At 39.2% G+C, this 19,796-nt stretch overlaps 1 protein-coding gene and 1 non-coding gene across 2 annotated transcripts; one reads left to right on the top strand and one right to left on the bottom strand.

The window, feature by feature from the left end:
- The first annotated feature begins 969 nt into the window (after window positions 1–969).
- Window positions 970–18,158, top strand: CMTM6 (CKLF like MARVEL transmembrane domain containing 6). Its single transcript, XM_069473355.1, has 4 exons — window positions 970–1,189; window positions 11,671–11,847; window positions 14,296–14,394; window positions 17,847–18,158. Exons 1-4 carry the CDS (start codon window positions 1,052–1,054, stop codon window positions 17,982–17,984), a joined length of 552 nt encoding a protein of 183 aa, XP_069329456.1. The 5' UTR covers window positions 970–1,051; the 3' UTR covers window positions 17,985–18,158.
- LOC138389047 (small nucleolar RNA U13) lies at window positions 3,842–3,945 on the bottom strand. The gene has a single exon (XR_011234487.1). It is a non-coding gene; the product is annotated as a small nucleolar RNA U13 (small nucleolar RNA).
- Window positions 18,159–19,796: the final 1,638 nt, after the last annotated feature.

Genomic DNA, 19,796 nt, shown 5'->3' with positions numbered 1-19,796 from the left:
CCTTCGTGAGTTTTCCTAAGTTCACGTGAAATGAACAGATGTGAGTATAGAATCTGGTGACCAAGAAAGAGACAAACTACATGATTTTGACAAGTGAGCCTAAAAGGAATTCCGAGAGGCAGGAGGGAGCAATCCCGAAAGTCCTCCCAATTTATTATATATAAAATGATATCCAAATTCTTCCCTTGGTCTGCAAGGCTGCTCTCCATTATCTGACCTTTGCCTGCATCTCCAACTTCACTTCCTCTCCTCCTTCCTATTTAGCCCTAGCAACACTGGTCATTTGGCCTGCAGGACATTTGCACTTGCTGTCCCCTCTGCATGAAAGTCTCTTCCCAGATCTTTACAAGCCTGGCTTCAGTCTCATTCAACTCAAATACGAAGGTTCTCAGGATGCCTTTCATAACTACACAGTGGCCTGTTCGGCACCCAACTCTCCATCACGTCACATTATTTTCATGTCACTTATCACTATCTGAAATTATTAATCTGTTAACTTGTTTATTGTCTGTCTCTCCTACTAGGCGGTAGCACGGAGACGGCAGGTGCCTTGTGTCCTTGGCTTACTTGTCTGTAATCCCAGCACCTAGCACAGGGTTCTTGCACACTGTAAGTGCTCAAAAAACATTGAATGAATATCTGGAAGATGGAAGATTGAGGGAGGTGAGAAATAAATCAAAAGCCCACAGAAAGAACTCAAATCTTGGGCAAAAGCCAGAATCCCAAGAGTTAACAGACAAGTTTGAGGAGGGGTTAAGGTCGGGGGCGAAGGAGGGCTGGGAGCGGAGGTGGGTAGGGAAGGCGGGGCGGGGCGGGGGGGGGAACGCGGGAGGGAACGCGGGAGGGCGGGGCGGGGGGGGAACGTGGGAGGGGGGGAACGTGGGAGGGCGGGGCAGGGGGGAAGGCGGGGCGAGGGCGGAGCCGGCAGGAAGCTGGGGAGGAGGCCCAGGAAGTGACGGCTTTCTGCGCTCCCGGGGATTTCTGGAGTTCGTGAAGTCCGCGAAGTCAGTGACGCTATTGCTGTGGCCGTCGTGTTCCCCAGCCCTGGGCGATGGAGAACGGAGAGGTGTACAGAGCCACCACGGAGGCGGCTCCGGGCCCCGTGAGAGGCCCCCGGAGCGGCCTCGCTGCCTACTTCTTCCTGGGCCGGCTCCCTTGGTACCGGCAAGTTCTCAAAGGCTTGCAGCTGGTGAGTCCGCGGCCCGGGAGGGCGAGCCCGGGCTGGGGAGGAGAGTCTGCCCGGGGGCCGTCGGCCTGCGGGCTCGGGAGGCTGCCGAGCGGCCTCTTCTCAGCCTGGTTGTTCAGTAAGCGACCGTTTCCACATCCCCCGTTCCCTCCATCTCCGCCTGGGGAAGGGGGCGTTACCTTCCGCCCTCCCCACCCCGCTTCCGCCGGGCGGCCCCTCATCCCCTGGTCTTTCCCCACCAGAGTCCCCGAAGACGACTAGGGCCACCGAGCAAGTTAGGCGGGTCCAGGAAATGCGTCGGAGGAGCCCCACATCGGCCACTTAGACTTTTTTCGCTCATCCTCAGTAACTACCTTCCTTTCTTCTCCCAGCTGAAACTCTGCATTATCACCCCAAGTGCCTGTATTTAGACTGCGAAGTACTTTCTGTTTATCTTTCTCTGGCTCTTGCGATTTTCCTGTTGAGAGCCCATGGAAGCAGTTTAACTTGGACGAGCGCTTCCGATATCACGCATGGCTTTGAGATGTGTGTGTATATCCAGTAAATTGTCTTTCAGAAGTTCTGTATTCATTGGAAAAGAATTATTTCTGAGTGAGCAAGATGTGTGTTCCAGGTAGAAAGTCAGAAGGACAGCTCTTTGTGTTTATGTGCGGATAGCATAACTAAGGCATGCTATGCTTCTCTTTCATTTCTTTGAGTTTCAGTTTATTTTAAGCAATTGAAGTGCCGTAAACCTTTTAGAGGAAGTATCAAAGCACCTTTGACATTTAAATTATAATTCTGTTTACATTCGTGTTGAGCTACTATTGTTATACTGTTTCAACCAGTGATGAGCAGCATTTTCTACAAGAGTACCAGTTTGGGAAAAATCAGAATGCTTAGAATGTTTATGGGTTTTGTGTTATTTATGTATTTTATTTATTTTTTGAGACAGGGTCTCACTCGTTGCTCAGGCTAGAGTGCAGCAGCATCATTATAGCTCAGCGAAATCTCAGACTTCTGGGCTCAAACCATCCTTCTGCCTCGGTGTCCGGAGGAGTAGCTGGGACTACAGGAAGGCGCCATCATGCCCCACTGATTTTTCTATATTTTGTAGAAATGAGGTCTAGTTATGTTGCTCAGGCTGATCTTGAACCCCTGGCCTCAAGTGATCCTCCTGCCTTGGCCTCCCAAAGTGCTGTGATTACAGGGGTGAGCCACCGTGTCTGGCCTGTTTTGTTTTGTTTTTTAACCATCCCAAGCAAAAAAAAAAAAAAAATTGCTCATTGGTTTCCTTGGGAAGAACTTAAATTCTTACAACTCAAATGATCAGAACTTAAATTCTTAGGAACTCAGATGACCTACTTTTATTGAATAGAAAACAGAAACTTGGCACTGGTTTATAGCCACGAAAATGACCATATCTGGGAGTGACTGGAAAATTACTTGGAGGCAAGTGATAATATAGCCTATGGAACCCAAGAGGGTCTGGTTCTGTCATTCTTCAGCCTCCCTCTAGATAGTTCCACACCAGCCACCTTTAATTTTTTTTTTTTTTTTTTTTTTGAGACAGCGTCTTACTCTGTCTTCCTGGCTAGAGTGCAGTGGCCTCACCTAGCTCACTGCAACCTCCAACTCCTGAGCTCAAGTGATTCTCCTGTCTCAGCTAAGATTATAGGGGTGAGCCACTTCTCCCAGCCCCTACCTTTAATTTCTTACCAAGCATCAGGGGTTCCCTCCTGCCACTGTTCCTTTGCACAAGCTGTTACTTCTACCCAGAAGTCCTTCCTTCTGCTCTTCTTGTCAGCTCTCACAGGATTTTTATCAGCTATATTTGTTTGCATTAAAGCTAAAATGTTTCTACATGAATGAATAGAACTCTTCAGAACAGAATATTCATCTGAAGCATTCTTGCAGCTCAAAAGACATCATCTGTATTGGTTTGTTACCCATGAAATCTGATATTTTAAGTTGCTTTTATTCTTTCTAATCAAAAGTGGCAAAGCTAAAGTAAAATTTCTCATTACCTTATAGTTTAATAAACTATACTTCCATATCTTCGGGATAGAATGAAACCAGATTCCTTCCTTATTGCCAGAAAAAAGGAACACTACCAGAAATTTTGGTGGTAGATGTTATACTTGGACACAGAAGGGAAGATGAATTTGCCTTGAAAAGATTGTTAGACTATTCCTATTTGTTCTCCGTCATTCAGAAGGAGAAATGGGGAAAGAATAATGTCTCTTCATGAAATCCATTGATTTATGGGGAGCTTGTTAAAAGATTGCCTCCTTTAATATGAAGTTTTAAACATATTTTTTCATTATTACCTTTCACTTTAATGATTACCTTTTTGTTCCTGCTTTATCTGTTTTAATAATGTCTTATCTCTTCACAATAACAGTATATTACAAAAGTTACCTGGAAAGTCCCAAGGAAGTTACATATGAAGTCAGTAAAAGCTGTTATCCACTCTGGGGCAGTTGGCAGGGTTTTCTTTGCCTTAACTCAAACTGCCTTTAGGTTGGTTGTTTTACTTTAGATGTTTCATTTTTAAAAACTAAGTAGAATTGCAGACCTCCAAGAAGGAGATAACTGTAATGGAGAAACCCATAATCAGAAGAGGAGGTATTTTAACAAGAGACCTGCAAATCCTGTGAAAAAATTTTTTTTCCACGTCAGATGAGCAATGTGCTGACGTCTTACCAAGGTTTGAGGGAGGCACATCTCACACAGGGGTATGAAAACCCAGTCATCATGCTTATGAACTACGAAAAGATGCCCTGTGAAATTAAATTCAAAACGTTGTACATTTATATGTTTGGGTGCATTATTCTGGACCCACAAATCTTAGCAGATTCTCAAAGATCCCAAAAGAGAAAGGAAGATTTCTGTAAAACTTAAAAACCAGACACTGTATGTGCTTAGGAAATTCTTCGAGTCCTAGGAGGTTGAATTGGATTACCTCTGAGGTTCTTTTCACTCCTAAGATTTTTTTTCAAATCTCTGAGGCTCCATGGGGTTTGCTGTAACAACTGAACACCGATGGGGCAGAGAGTGGAGCCTGCACACACACACAGGAGGAGATGTAATTATATAGCTTTATCTGCCATTCAGATATGACCTGAATTTTGTCAAAACTTAAGCATCCCCTAACTACCGTCCACCTTTCCAGAGCTAAAGAAGAAATACTCAGTTAAGAATTCAATGTAAGGAGTTACTAGAGTCCTAAATTTATGCAATCAGTTTTTCAATTTATTCTATCCTTAGATCTGACCTGATGCTTATATATATATATTTTTTTTTTGAGGGAGTTTTTGTTTTAAGGGGAGAATTGACATTTGGTAACCTAATTGCTTGCTAATAAGCTGGTGCAGTGACCTAAATATATGTAATTTTCTCCCTGCAGCAAGCTCCCCATTGTGTCTGTGGTATCAGTTGAATGTCCTTATGGCTGCGCAGTACTGGGATTATGGTCACTCTTCAGGCAAGCAGTTTTAGGATTCACCAGTGATTTTCAGTATGTTACATTTTAAATAATGTTATTCTGAAAGTACCAAGAAATAAATCACTTAGAAGCAATTTCTTATGTTGATGCTCTTTTCATTATTTCAGTGTGAAAATTGATATGTACTAAATCGAAATGTTCTATTTTTTCCTTGAAGAAGATCCATAATGGCAGCAAATTATGTCTTTGAACCTTTGTAAGAATAAATATTTGCCTAAGGCAAGGGAAACCTAATCTATTTCTTCAAACTGACAGATGTTTTTATTTGAACCTTACTATAACTACAAGGTTTTTAATAGTAAGTTCATTAATTTGTAAATTCATATAATTTTGAGGGTGGAGTCTTATAATTAATGGCAAACATTAAAAAGTTTTTTATAAAAAAGTTTGAAGTAGTAGATTGTAAAGGTAAATGATAGAGAATTAGTATTTAATATAATGACTGTTAATATTAAGGAAGAGTTGAATTTTCAGAAAAGGCAGTGAAACTGAAATGGAGAAAGATACAGGATACTTATCATCTGAATGTTTAAATCACCAGAGCTGTGAGTAAGACCATCTTTTAGTCACTGAGACTTCCCAAATGTGTTGACCCTAGCAAATTGCTTTTAATGCATGATTTAATAGCACAAAGGGAAATATACAAAACTGTGGCTGTAACATCAAAAACCCAATCTAAAGGGAAAACCTATACCAAAATGCATAATTATAAAATGAACTTAATAAATGGTGTTTCATGGGGGGAACAATACAGAGTGGGCGTCAGGAGACATGGGTTCTTCTGTCTATGCCTGGATAACTTGGGGCTTAACCTGTCAGAAACTTGCAAACTTGCTTCCTGTAAACATGGAAGTGGGAGACTCTGTTTTCCACGGGCCCTCCCAGCTCTGAAAGCTTGATAATTTCCTTAATTATATTTGGATAAAATTTTATTTCATTAGAAGGAGCTACATTGAGTATGCAGTTGTTAGGTACTTAGCATAATATTCAGTAAGCAGTATTTAGCGTGATGACTTCATGCTATTGAGAACAAAACTGTTTACCAAAAATGATAATTGAGCCTTTTTACTCATGGGTTACATTTACCATTAACTTCTTACCTAATTTAGTGATTTTTCTCTCTTCTTATTCTTGACCACTTCGGTATTTAATGCTGGTGACCACCTGTTTCTTGAAATTCTTCCTTCCCTTAACTTTCACACTTCTTTCTTTTTTAATACAAGAAAAGTCTGCTTACTCAAAAAATCAACTAAAAAATATGATTAAAATAAAAGAGGCCACTCTCCCATCCTCACACTCCCACTCTCCCAGGCATCACTGCTTTATTAACAGTTTGGAGTATGTTTACTTGCTTTTTAAGGAGTTTTCCTAGGTTTTTTTTTTTTTAAACACTTCCTGTGACTTGTCCTGTGCTAGTTGCCTTTTCCCTCCTACCCTTGAACTGTGGAATTCCTCAGGCCCCACCCAATCCTCTGCTCCTCCTGTCTTCTAACCTACCAAACCACGCAGATATTCCTGCTGCCTTCATCTAGAAGTCCGTGTGCCCTTGCATGGTCATTACATAAACACACCCAACTCCTTTACCATTTTTTTTTCATCATCCCCATCCAGTTAGGTCAGTTGCCTTATTATCTTTCGGACTTGCCATTGCAAATTCTTGCTTTTATGAACCTGTTCTTTTTCATCCCCCACCTGGAATGTCCTCCGCCTATCCAGATTCTGTGTGTCTCTTGACCCTGGTTTGAGTCCTGCTTTTCCATTCACCTTCTCCAGCTACTCTGAACATTTTCCTGAGATTTTCTAAACTTATGTATAAGGAATGCTCAATTATGTGGTATAAAATATATTGTTTTTTTATTGTTTCTTGTTACTCCATCATTACTTGTTCCTATACATATTACAGTGTTGGATATATAATATTCAAATATATTTTGTACTGGTGCTGTTGTCCCCAGTCACTGGGCCATGGACTGGTACTGGTCCACGGCCTGTTAGGAACCAGGCTGCACAGCAGGAGGTAAGCGGCAGGCAAGCTAGGGAAGCTTCATATGTATTTACAACCACTCCCCATCACTTGCGTCATTGCCTGAGCTCTGACTCCTGTCAGATCGGCGTTAGATTCTGCATTATGGTGAGTTGTATAATTATTTCATTATATATTGCAGTGTAATAATAGAAATAAAGTGCACAATAAACATAATGTGCTTGAGTCATCCCAAAACCATCCCACCACCCCCTCCCCCATTCCCTTTCACTTCCCCAGCCCCCATCCATGGAAAAATTGTTTTCCATGAAACTGGTTCCTGGACCACTGCACTAGCAATTGTAGTGCTGTGGGAAGTTATAAAGGAAGGCTAGTAGCCTCAGGGATGAGGAAGCAGGAGAGAATTTCATACTGCATATAGCTTGTGGTGGTAATTTCTTGGTCTTTAACTGGGAATAGGAACTGGTAAACGTCCAAGCTTAATATTGTACTCCTTCATTCTCTTAGGATGTCCAGGCAGAACCTGCCTCTTAATACTTCTCTGAGGCTGGAGGTCAGTAAGAAGGACTCCTGTTAGAACAGGACTTGTAATGACTTGAGACTGTTTCTGTACAAGCTAGCTGCTGTCCCTTACTAAGACTAGACAAGCAGTCTATATTTCTACTACAGATAAGATTTTATTGTCGTGTAATCTTGACAGATGAGTGTTCCTGATAATCTAATTATTGTAATAAGAATGGTTCAGACAGTGGCTCACGCCTGGAATCCTAGCACTCTGGGAGGCCAAGGTGGGAGGATCGCTTGCGCTCAGGAGTTCAAGACCAGCCTGAGCAAGAATGAGACTTTATCTCTACAAAAAATAGAAAAATAAAATTAGCTGGGCATGGTGGCATGTGCCTGTAGTCTCCCCCCTAGCCCTCACCAAAACAAAGGTTCAAGATCAACTATTCTCAAACCCCGATTAGAGTTTTAGGCTGGCATCTATTCACAGTTAATTGACTTTATATACCTGAGGTATATTTTGCAAATTTCTCATAGAGAAACTCTTAAAACTTGGATAAGATTTAACGTAGAGGCAAGAATAAAGCAAGTGGAATATTAGACATTTAGTATTTTATTATGCTGTAGTGATGTAAAAACTCATCCTGTAATTATAATTATAGGAGATTAAGGAAGTACCTCTACACAGTGACCTGGGATTTGTCATGTCACTTTATATCCCATGGGGCAATGGTTGGGAATGTCTCATCTGACATGTTTGAGGGAAGTTACTTGGGATGTGCTGGGCTATTTCATGCCTCACTAACTTATGGGAAACCAGAGGGATAGGAGCTATTTTCATCCTTATATAAATTCTTTTAAGTTGCAGTTGTGGGGATATATATGAATTTTTTTTTTTTTTTTTTGAGACAAGAGTCTCACTGTGTTGCCTAGGCTAGAGTGAGTGCCGTGGCATCAGCCTAGCTCACAGCAACTCCTGGGCTAAAGCGATCCTTCTGCCTCAGCCTTCCAAGTAGCTGGGACTACAGGCATGCGCCACCATGCCCAGCTAATTTTTTTTTTCTATATATATTTTTAGCTGTCCAGATTATTTCTTTCTATTTCTTTTAGTAGAGACAGCGTCTCACTCTTGCTCAGGCTGGTCTCGAACTCCTGACCTTGAGCAATCCTCCCGCCTCGGCCTCCCAAAGTGCTAGGATTACAGGCGTGAGCCACCACGCCCGGCCTATATGAATTTTTTATTGCCAGTAGGAGGAGGGGAAATCCCTTAGAGGCTTTGGATGCCAATTTAGATATGACTGGTTTTTTTTTGCTTTTTTTTTTTTTTTACTTTTTATTTTGAAATAATTATAGATTCACCAGAAGCTGTAAAAAAATGTGAAGGGAGGTCCCATGCACTCGTGTGTGTGTGTGTGTGTGTGTGTGTGTGTGTTTCTGTGCAGTTTTATCCCGTGTATAGCTTCCTGTAATCATCACTATGATCAAGATACTGAACTGTTCTATCCACACAGGGCTTCCTTGTGCTACCCATTTATAGCCACAGCTTCCCACTTTTCCCTGGCCACCACCAGCTTGTTCACCATGGCTATAATTTTTGTTATTCAAAGAATGCTGTATAATTGGATTCATGCAGTATGTAACCTTTTGAGATTGGATTTTTTTTTTTACTTTGCATAATTCTCTGGAGATTTATGTAGGTCATTGTGTGTCAGGTTTGTTCCTTTTTATTGCTGATATTCCATGGTGTGGTGGATGTACCATAGTTTAAAAATTGAAGGACATCTGGGTTGTTTCTAGTTTGGGGCCATCATGAATAAAATTGTTATAAACATTCATGTACTAGTTTTGGCACGAACATTTTTTTTCATTTCTCTGGGATAAATGCCCAAGAGTGCAGTTGCTGGCTCTGCAACTTAGTTTTTTAAGAAACTGCTAAACTTTTCCAGAGTGGCTGTGTCATTGACTTCTTCCTGAAAATGTTTTGTAGGATAAGATATTTATTATACACTATGAAGTCTATCTGTTAATTTTGGTAGAAATCTTGTTGCCGTTTGGCCTGGCTGGGGTGAGATGGCATTTCCCTTTAGCCATTGACTTGGGTCATCTGTCATTTTGATGGTTTTGGCACTCAGAAGGAAATTCCCTCAACTTCCACAAAACCCACACAAACTGCCCAAATGAACCACTCTCTTCTCTCCTATTTCTAGAGAAGAGTTAGGCCCAAACCTGAGCCCTGAATCCTACCTTTAGAAAGCCTTTTTTTTTTCTACTTCTGTCTTTAGACTCACTTATCTTACTAGTTTCTACCTAAGCATTTAAACATGCTCAGTTCTCTCCCATCATGAAATTCGTTTTTCTTTGACATCATCCACTGCTACCCTATCTGGCCACTCTCTCCCAGCCACTCTTCTTGACTGTGCTATCTTTGTTCCACTGCCTTGTCCTCCCCTTCTTTCCCAATATACAGTCCTGTAATCTTACGTTCTCTACCTGACTATGCTGGAATTTTTCTTGCTGATATCACCAGTAACCTTCTCATAGCTCAGTCTAATGTAGGTGTTTCAGTGTTGTTCTTACTTGACCTCTAAGTAGCATTTAGCTCTCACTCTTCATCACTCTCTTTTTGTGGAAATACTTTTTTCTTGTCTGCTACCCCTTTGGCTTGCTGTTCCTAGTTATTCTTTGCTGGTGTTTCCTCCTCTGTATATCCCTTAAATCTTGGGATTCCTCTGAGTTCTGCATAAGGCCAACTTTCTTTATTCTGGGTGATCTCATCATTTTACTTGGCTGCCTCCCACATCTTTATCTGCATCTCAGACTTATCTGCATCTCAGACTGCTCCCCAGAGCCCTGAGCTCCAGACCTATATATTCATTTGCCTTCTAGCTACATTTCTATCTAACTCTTCTGCCTGTCTCCTCAATCACAGCACATTTAAAATGGAATTTGTTCTCTCTCCGGCACCCTTGCCTATTAAAAAGAGGAAGAAAAAAACCTGATTTCTTTCTTTATGAGGACCAGTATGTTAATATCACATATAGATCAGTGAGAGTGCTGTTAAAACCCATCTGCATTTAATTGAGTTGCCTGTTAACCAGAGTTAACATTGTCCATTCACCATGCTGAGCATCCTCCCCCGACACCTGACACCCACAGCCTGTCATGGCCAGTAGTTGCCTCCTTAGCACTCCAGCACTCATGCTTCTGTCATCAGTTGAGTGGTGGTATTCCCATAGTGATTTATGCTAACTACACTTTTATGGTCAAACATTCAATATTAAATATTACACAAACTAAAATTGAGTGTGAAAAGGAATTGTTTCTAGGGAAGCTAAATTGAATGCTTTGGAAAGACTGAAAGATAAGTTACTGAAATACTTATCTGCTGTGGAATTAAATAAGAGCAAGGCAACTATACAAGGCTAGTAAAACTAGACTGACTCTAGAAAAGTTATGCACTCTGTTTCTCAAGTGCCCAGGATCTCACTCTACTTCAAATCACCCGTCTGGAAGTGGTTGATGATGTTGAAAATGATTAAGGCAGAAAGCATGATGTGGAATTCCAATCAGTAGACCCATACTCAAAAGACCCACTTCAAAAGATTGGTGAATAAATGTGCCTTTTTCTTTTATGTTAAATAAAGTGTTTAAAGTCCGTATGTATTATCTCATGTCCCACTTTATTTGTACTCATCCTGTCTGATAAGAGCTTCTGCATCTCTCAGTGATTAGCTACTCTTCTTCATTACTACTGCCCTGGCCACTGTGTTTTCCCCGATTTCCTACATCAGCTTCCCAGCTGGATGGCTGACCCAAGTTTTCCCCTACCTACGTTTCCTTCTCCATATCGTAGCCAGTAAGAACTACTAAAAGCATAAACCTGATCATGTCGCTCCTTTACTTTACAACTTTTACAATCCAGATTCCTTAAACTAGTTAATGAGGACATTATTTAGATCTGGCTTCAGCTTACCTCTCTAGCCTCATATAATAATTTTTATTTTGCTATTCCCGTCCCTCAAATTCTGCACTTTAGCCATGTTGATTTGACTCACTTTCACAATTCAGTTGGGGTGGTAGTGGGGCGTGTGTGTGTATGTGTGCGTGAGAGAGTGCTGTGCTGTCTTACCTCTGGGCCTTTCTATGTACTGCTTCTCTGCCGGGTACTTCTCTCCCTGTGTTTCACCTCCAAAACTGACCCTATCTCCTTCAGGTCTCAGCTTTCCTTCAGGAAGCCTTTCCTGACCACCAGTTTGAGTGCCTCGCCTGTGTGCTTTTATAACAACACCCTATATTCCCCCTGTTTTGGCATTTAGCACACAATAGTTAATTATTTGTTTACCTATGTTTCTGTCAAGGCAGCCAGACTGTAAATTCTGTGTAGATAGGGTTTATTCATTAATCTTGTCTGCCATAGTTTCCATTTTATAAACATTTGAGTAAACGGATGCTGTGTGAATTCTATAGGTTCTTTAAAAAACACTTAAGTATAATGTCTTGCTTTTTTTGTAGTTGCTGTCTCTGCTGGCCTTTATCTGTGAAGAAGTTGTATCACAGTGCACTATGTGTGGAGGACTTTACGTTTTTGAATTTGTAAGCTGCAGTGCCTTTCTTCTGAGTCTCCTTATGTTGGTGGTGTATTGCACTCCTGCTTATGACAGAATTGATGCCAACAAAGTAAAATTATCAGTAAGTGTGGAAAAATGTAGTCCCTATATTAAGTGCATAGCTGTTTTATAATCTTGCATAGTTTTATTGTTCAAAGTAGTAATGCTTTCAAAACTCAGCAACACAAAAAAGACACTATCTGTTGTTCCAACTCTCTGCCTCTAAGCAACTCAGTTTTCCTGCCAACGGGATGATAGGGAAAGTGAGATTGGAATAAGAGTGACAAACACTGGCAATAATTTGCAATTATTGGTGGTTTAATTTAATTCACATTCGACTGTAAAAAAAAAAAAAAAAAGAAAGAAAAAACCTAGGACTTTGTCACTTTTGATTTCTCACATTTCAGAATGTCACTCATTGGTTTTACAATTATTGATTGTGTGCCTATTACATGCCAAGCATTATACTAGATACTGGAGATAGAGAAATGAACTAATGTGAGATATTTCTGGAGCTAAATAAAACAACAGCTCTACCTATATTTTGCTTTGATTTGATTATGAAAAAATTATAAGTAAATTAAGAATGCATTTGTTGAATTCATTGTTCAGAAATTTCCTTATGATAAAATTGTACTTGGGAGTCTAGATGCTTACCTTTCTAAAGACTTAGTCTGCTGACCCTATGTTTTTATTTGAGTGTGGTTTGGATTTGTGGGATGACAGATGAAATAATTAACATGATTTTTTAAGTTGAAAAATTAAAAAATAAAAGTTGATGCCAAACAGTTAAAAAATAACTTTGAAAAACAAATGGAGTCTGAGAGTCTGAATCAAATCCATCAAGCATTTGATGAGAACATACACACAGTTCTTGATATGGCCATTTGTGGAACATTTACCATATGCCTGGCACTGATGTATGTACCTTCCATGGATGAACTCTAATCTTTAGAATCACTTTATGAAGAAGATAGTTTTATTCCCATTTTGCAGCTAAAGAAATGGCATAGAGATGTGAAGTAACTAGTTGAAAGTCACATAATTAGGAAGTGGTAGAGGTGGAAATTTACACTCAGGTGATCTGGTTCTAGAACACCATGTTTATTGAGCACTGCATTATTCTGTCTCAAAATGATTGTCTTGTTTAAATATTTCCTTCAGTGTACTCCAAATATCAGGGAATAGAGTTTTATTTTTGTATGTAACAGATTTGAAATAATCAAAAAAATAAAAAATGGGCCAGGCGCGGTGGCTCACGCCTGTAATCCTAGCACTCTGGGAGGCCAAGGTGGGTGGATCGCTTAAGGTCAGGAGTTCGAGACCAGCCTGAGCAAGAGTGAGACCCCGTCTCTACTAAAACATAGAAAGAAATTTTATGGACAGCTAAAAATATATATAGAAAAAAAATTAGCCGGGCATGGTGGCACATGCCTGTAGTCCCAGCTACTCGGGAGGCTGAGGCAGAAGGATTCCTTGAGCCCAGGAGTTTGGGGTTGCTGTGAGCTAGGCTGACGCCATGGCACTCACTCTAGCCCGGGCAACAGAGGGAGACTCTGTCAAAAATAAAATAAAATAAAATAAAAAATAAAAAAATAAAAAATGGAGAAAGTACGACAGGAAAACATCTCTTTTAGAAGCAAAGAGAAAACTTCTTAAGTTTTTTATAAGTGTTAAGTGAATGTTTGACCATGTAGGAATTCTATGTTGGATAGTTTTATTGATATTAGGTTTAGTGGAAGTTGTGTTTCAGAGAACTCAGAAAGTGTCAGACTTAAAACACTTTGAAGTGGCTCTCATTTTACCAGTTTCCACCTCTGAATTAAGTATGTATGCCAGTGACTGTTTTCAGTTAGCATATGAGAGCCTTATGAAGTAATGCCTGTGAGAGCACTTGGAAACCCATGAAGCATCTCAGGATTGTAAGCTGCATTATGATGAGATATGGTAGCTTTTTTGTAGTAGATAAGCTCATCATACAAGCTCATTTTGGATTACCCACTTGGAACACTTGAAGGCAATATTTAATTGCAGGAAGCTTACGTGTCTAAAAAACGCTATTGGCATATTTGTATTTAATTAATGACGGGTGATTTTTTTTGATTCTCTCTTTTCCAAACTGCTTTCAGAGCAGAGAAGTACTCTCAGAGATGCCAGGCTAGCATACAATACTTTGTAAGAAAAGAAAAATGCTTTTTCTGCTGAAAGTAAGATGGAACTGTAATAAATGCTTTGGCTTTGATAATTTTAGTACACCCTAGAGAAAAAGAGGGCACACGCACATGACCTTTTGGAGGACTGTTTTTATTAAAAGATTATTTTGTAATGTGCTCTCTCAGTATGCCCAGCTCAAAGCATAGATGGTGTTTCTTTACAGGGTATGTATTGAATGCCAAAAAGTTAGAAGTTGGAGTATGTAAGTTTGGGTTGTGTCAAGAGAAAAAGTTATTGAAGCCTTTTAAAATTAAACCGTTTATTTCCATGAATCTAACCCTACTGTATTCCTTATTTGTTTTATATGTATGCATAGGATTTTTACATTACTTTGGCAACAGGATGTTTGTTTTTGCTGGCATCCATCATTTTTGTTTCTACGCATGACAGGACCGCAGCTGAATATGCTGCAATTGTAAGTACTTTGTATTTTTAACTCTGCTTATTTTTGCTTATTTAGAAATATGGAATTTGGAAAGTACTTGACAAGTTATACAGCATGTTGTCTTTCAACTTATTTTTTAGTGTAATTTTGAATAGAAGACCTAAAAGTAAATAAATACGACAGCCTTTAAAACCTAAAACCTGTCTAGAATTTGAGTTTTGTTAACAAAAATCCATTTACTCCACATATAAACATGTTACTGCTCATGGAAGTAGTAAAATTGACTTTATTATCTTACGTTTCTCTACTTTTCAGTTCAAACAAAAGCACACCCACATGCCAGGTGCTGTTCCAGGTATAGAAAATATATAGGAGAGCCTGGAACATTGGCACATGTCTGCAGTCCCAGCTACTGGGGAGGCTGAGATGGGAGAATCACTTGAGCCCAGCAGTTTCAAGCTGTAGTGGGCTATGATTGCACCTATGACTAGCCACTGCACTTCAGCCTGGGCAACATAGCAAGACCCCATGTCTGTTAAAAAACGAGAGAGAGAATGCATAGGAGAAATGACTCAAAGGTTGAGTCTAGTAAAGGAGATAGGTAAATAAATTGTAATGGAGTATGTTAAATAACCAATAGAAGTTGGTCTAGATAACATTTCCAGTGGGTAGTTCATCAAGACTTTCCAAGGAGTACTAGGAAGGATAGTTTTTGAGGAAATCGGTTTCCAGCTTTTTAATCTCCGTATGTAGTCTGTCTTAAAACTAGTACGTCTGAGAATTCATCTTGGTGGAGGAGTCTCGCCAGTTCTTTCCCGTGTTCCCTTTCACAGTCACACCTGCCCCACCCCCCAAAAAATAAAAGAAGAAAAATGTGTTTGCTTGTCCCATATCTTACTATGGTACATTGCCCTGAGTTGTAAAACAAAACAAAACCAAACCAAAAACCCTTGAGTACAACAAAGGGAAAATAAAGATTCAGTTTTTATCTGAAATCCTTGGGGACAGATTTTTTTTTTTCCTTTAGAATTCAGAACATCCTGGATTTGGAAAGGTAATACTGTGCATTTACAATATTACACAATACCATTTGAGGGCCTGGGGCAGACTCTGTAATCCCTCATATTTCTGAAGCAAATATTTACAGTAAAAGGGATAAGTGAAGACGGTAAATAGTCTTACTTCATGTCAATTTTGAGTCAAATAAATCATGAAAACTTTGAGGTTTTTGTAGATTTTTGGGTTTCAGAATTGCAAATCAAGGATCATGGACCTGGAATGGTATCAGTGTTGTGAACTTGAATGCCTAGCAATTGGATAACAAATCCTCTTGTAAATCAGGTGGTTTCCAATTAATACTTTGTTCTTAACAAAATTGAAGTTGTAATTAATAGAGTTGTCAGCTAGTAGACCATTCAAACTACTTTTATGATAGGACAACTCAAAAGGAGTTGAGAGATTACATGGCTGTAATATATCTACCTATTCACGTGACTACATTTTCTTAGCACTTACATGTGTTGAAAACAAAACATAGCAGTAACATCAATGCTAAACCTTGATTCATTCTAGCCATAAGTAATATTTATCCATGGGTACATAAACCAATTGAAGAGAAAAGCCAAAGTTTTAATAAGGTCTTATGGTTAATTTTAGTTTATACATATATTTTTGTTGCAGAGGAGTTTGATACAGTGATTGATACAATAGGAGTATAAAAATATTATAAAATTCTGTGGGGGAAGTGAAATGAAGTTGAAGAAAAATTAGTTCTAGGGGAAAAAATTCCCAGCTATTAGAAAAAGAGTTTATTTAAGTTTATTTATATGTTTTAATTAGATGATGTTTTAGATTGTTACAGTATTTAGATTTCATTGGATATATTTAATAGTGAATGGCCGGGCGCGGTGGCTCACGCCTGTAATCCTAGCACTCTGGGAGGCCGAGGCGGGTGGATCGCTCGAGGTCAGGAGTTCGAGACCAGCCTGAGCAAGAGTGAGACCCCGTCTCTACTAAAAAATAGAAAGAAATTATATGGACAACTAAAATATATATATACAAAAAATTAGCCGGGCATGGTGGCACATGCCTGTAGTCCCAGCTACTTGGGAGGCTGAGGCAGTAGGATCGCTTAAGCCCAGGAGTTTGAGGTTGCTGTGAGCTAGGCTGACGCCACGGCACTCACTCTAGCCCGGGCAACAAAGCAAGACTCTGTCTCAAAAAAAAAAAAAAAAAAAAAAAAAAAAAAAAATAGTGAATGATAGTTTAAAAAGTCAGTATTTATTATATGCTGGAAATTACCCTTTTCAACTACTTAAATTATGAAAAGTTTTATAGACTTAAAGGAGTGAGGAAGTTCTCTTTTCAAAAAAAAATTGGGAAGTATGTGAGCAAAAGAGCTGGAAGATGTCTTGTATGGATTGTGTAGTATAGAGGGCCCTATATGGACTGGGGCTCTCTGAGCTGTGACAGCCTCTCAGACAAGGTCTGCATTTGAAATATGCAAGAAGTTTGCTAGAAAAATAAGGGGATAGATGCTGTCAAGCCCAAGTAAAGACTCTACAGGGGAGAAAGACTTCAGTTTTGAGGGTGAATTGATAATTAAATTTAGGCTGGATATGCTGGGGACATCCAGGTGAATTCATGAATTTGGAGCTCAGTTTACTATATGGTGAAATGAGGCAGAATGCATATTCTTTGGGGGAAGGGAGAGGGGAAGGGTCAGGAAACTGCAACAGACTGTAACAGAATGTTAAAAATCATGGAGGTGGAGTGTCACAGTTGGAAGAGACTTGAGCTATCACCTACATCTGTTTTCTCTTCTTTACAGAGCACTTCTTTGGCCCCCATTTTCTTAAGGGTTTTGCTAGTGAAGTAGCTAAATTTGAAACATGGTCTTCTGTCTCTTGACAGAATTCTCAGAATGTTTGATCATATGTCAGAAGAGTAAATGAGGAAGTGATTTAAGGAAGAGGAAGTAGGTAGTGGTGTCATGTCACTGTGTCATTACAATGTGACAATTAACTGGAAAATGTATTTTAGGTAATTTAACCCAATAGTATCTTCAAGATGAAATTTCTTTTTGTCCATTCACCTAGGCTGAGTTGCCTACTCACATATTTCTGGTATCACATCTGTGGGTCATTCTAACTGTTGCTAATAATCCTGTGTTTTGTATCATTTTATAGGATTTAATTTTCATCTAATATTAGTTTCGTAGATTAGCATTCCATACATACACATGCACACATATTTGTATTTTGTGAGACTTTGACGAATAGCCATTATTCTGAAAGTTTTTCTTTTGTAACTTCCCATTTTTTGATGACTTTAAAACATTTTTTACCATTAAAATTAAAAGTAGTGTGTGTAAGATAAAATTGATGAACATCTTGCTTTTATGAAGCACTCTCAGAGCCAAGCAGAACATGTGAGATTATATTCCAAAATTCCTCACAGTACCTTTCTCCCTTTTTCCTCAGGTGTTTGGATTTATAGCAAGTTTTATATTCCTGCTTGACTTTCTTGTTATGCTCATTGAAAGACGACGGGAGTCCCAGAGGAGAAAACCTGAGAATGCCATTAGGACAGAACCCCTCACTGAACCACTTAATGCTTAAAGGCCATGGAAAGCAGTTGTTATGTAAGATAGTGGTTTTGTGTTGTGATGCCTGAGCCCTGGCAGAAGCTCTTGTAGAATTTGTGTAATTGTTGAAACCACTTCTTTTGGAGAACAAGAGGAAAGGCAGAAAGGCAGTTTTATCAATATTGTGTCAGTCACCACAAATTAGGCTAGAGGGTTTAAAAAATAATTTTAATTAAAAAAAATAATGGTTAAATTATTTTAACCATTTGATCTATCTAAATATAGATCAAATGGAGATTTGGGGGTGGGTGGGAGGTGGAAGACAATTGTTTTTTTAAATGACACAGGTCAACTGATGATAAATGATTCTGTCATTCTGTTATAGAGCATTCTGTTACTAGGCTTAGCTTCCAAATTATGCTTTATGGTTGTATAAACAGCATGATTATATTCATCATTTAGAAATTTTTATTTTTAAATTAATTTGCTTAGCTATTGGTTTGTTTTAATGATTAGATTATGTTCTATTAATGGGACTTTAATGTATATTTAAGAGACCAGTATTTTAAATATTGGTCTAAGTATTTTTCTTTAATATGTAACACCTGGCTTTACTGTATCTTGCTCAGCCTTGAAATTATATTGTGATGGTTTAGGATAATTATTAACTCTTTTGGATGCTTTTGTATAGCCTAATATAAAATATATGGAAGATGTTGGTATTGAATGTATATAAAAGCAACAATATCAGCATCCTCCTGTTTATACTGCACTTTGGTTATTGATGTAAAGTAAAAGAAAAAAAGAATTATTATGTAACACATAAAAAAATTGAAGAAACTGATATCACTCCTAAGGACCAAAAATAAGAAAGATAGACTTTTTGGCCAAGATAATGAAAGTAATTATAAAAACAGGCTTTTGACCATTTACCCAGTATCTGAAGGGATGAGTTAGAAAACGGTCCATTCCCTTGTTGGTATATGGTTATTTTTACTAAAATTAATACAGCTCTGCAGGCTTCTTTAGTGTTTTCTTTGGAGCCAGTCGTCTTTTTAGAACCCCAGCCTTTGATTTTTCAACTATTCAAGATATTCCCTTTTCTGTCTCTTTATCAGACAGAAATGAAGCCGTGTGCAGCTTCATCATCTGGCAGAGTTGGGACCCTGGCTCTGAGTCGTTCTTGTTGTCAGTTGTCTTTAGGTGGTCCAGAATCTTGGGCCCTTTTAACTGTGAAGGGTGTGTAGCAGGATCTTTAGGGTTCTGTTTCCACATAGGCACTGCTCTAGTTTCTCTTTGGAGGAGACTGTCTTAACAAAATGAATATGCAGAGAACCCTGCCCAGATTAATACTGTTGGTGGTATAAAGGATTAATAGACCATTCTCAAGAGTTACTTTGTAAGCAGTTCTGATAATTTGGAAGAATAGTCTGTTGCTGGCAGCTGTCTTAGAGCCAGACACATACAGCACTTGAAATAGGACCTTTCTGTCTGAGTGGATCACAGACTAGACCTTTATTGCCCTTCTGCTAGAGTTTTGACCTGAGTCTCTAGTGTTAAGGTGATAAGCCCATATGTCAGGTCCTTTTGTACTTTGGTGGAAGTCTCCTGGGATAGGTTTTCTATCTGAAACAGTGGAATCATGTTTCCAGTGATACAGTTTAATGACCCTATCCTTTTTAGTTTCTCATCTGCCATTTATGTGCTGTGAATGGGTTTCAGTTGCATGAACGTGGCTAATGTGATTCTCAGGAATTGGTCAGTATGGCCAGACATAACTTCTGCTCCGTCTCACTGACGGAGTACCTTACCTGTTTATATCAGAGTTTGGATGATGTCACCACTA

The sequence above is a fragment of the Eulemur rufifrons genome, chromosome 7 (assembly GCF_041146395.1).
Source record: "Eulemur rufifrons isolate Redbay chromosome 7, OSU_ERuf_1, whole genome shotgun sequence".
Classification (NCBI taxonomy): Eukaryota; Metazoa; Chordata; class Mammalia; order Primates; family Lemuridae; genus Eulemur; species Eulemur rufifrons.
Note: the sequence above shows the minus strand (reverse complement) of the source record. Positions and strands in the feature narration are given on the sequence as shown.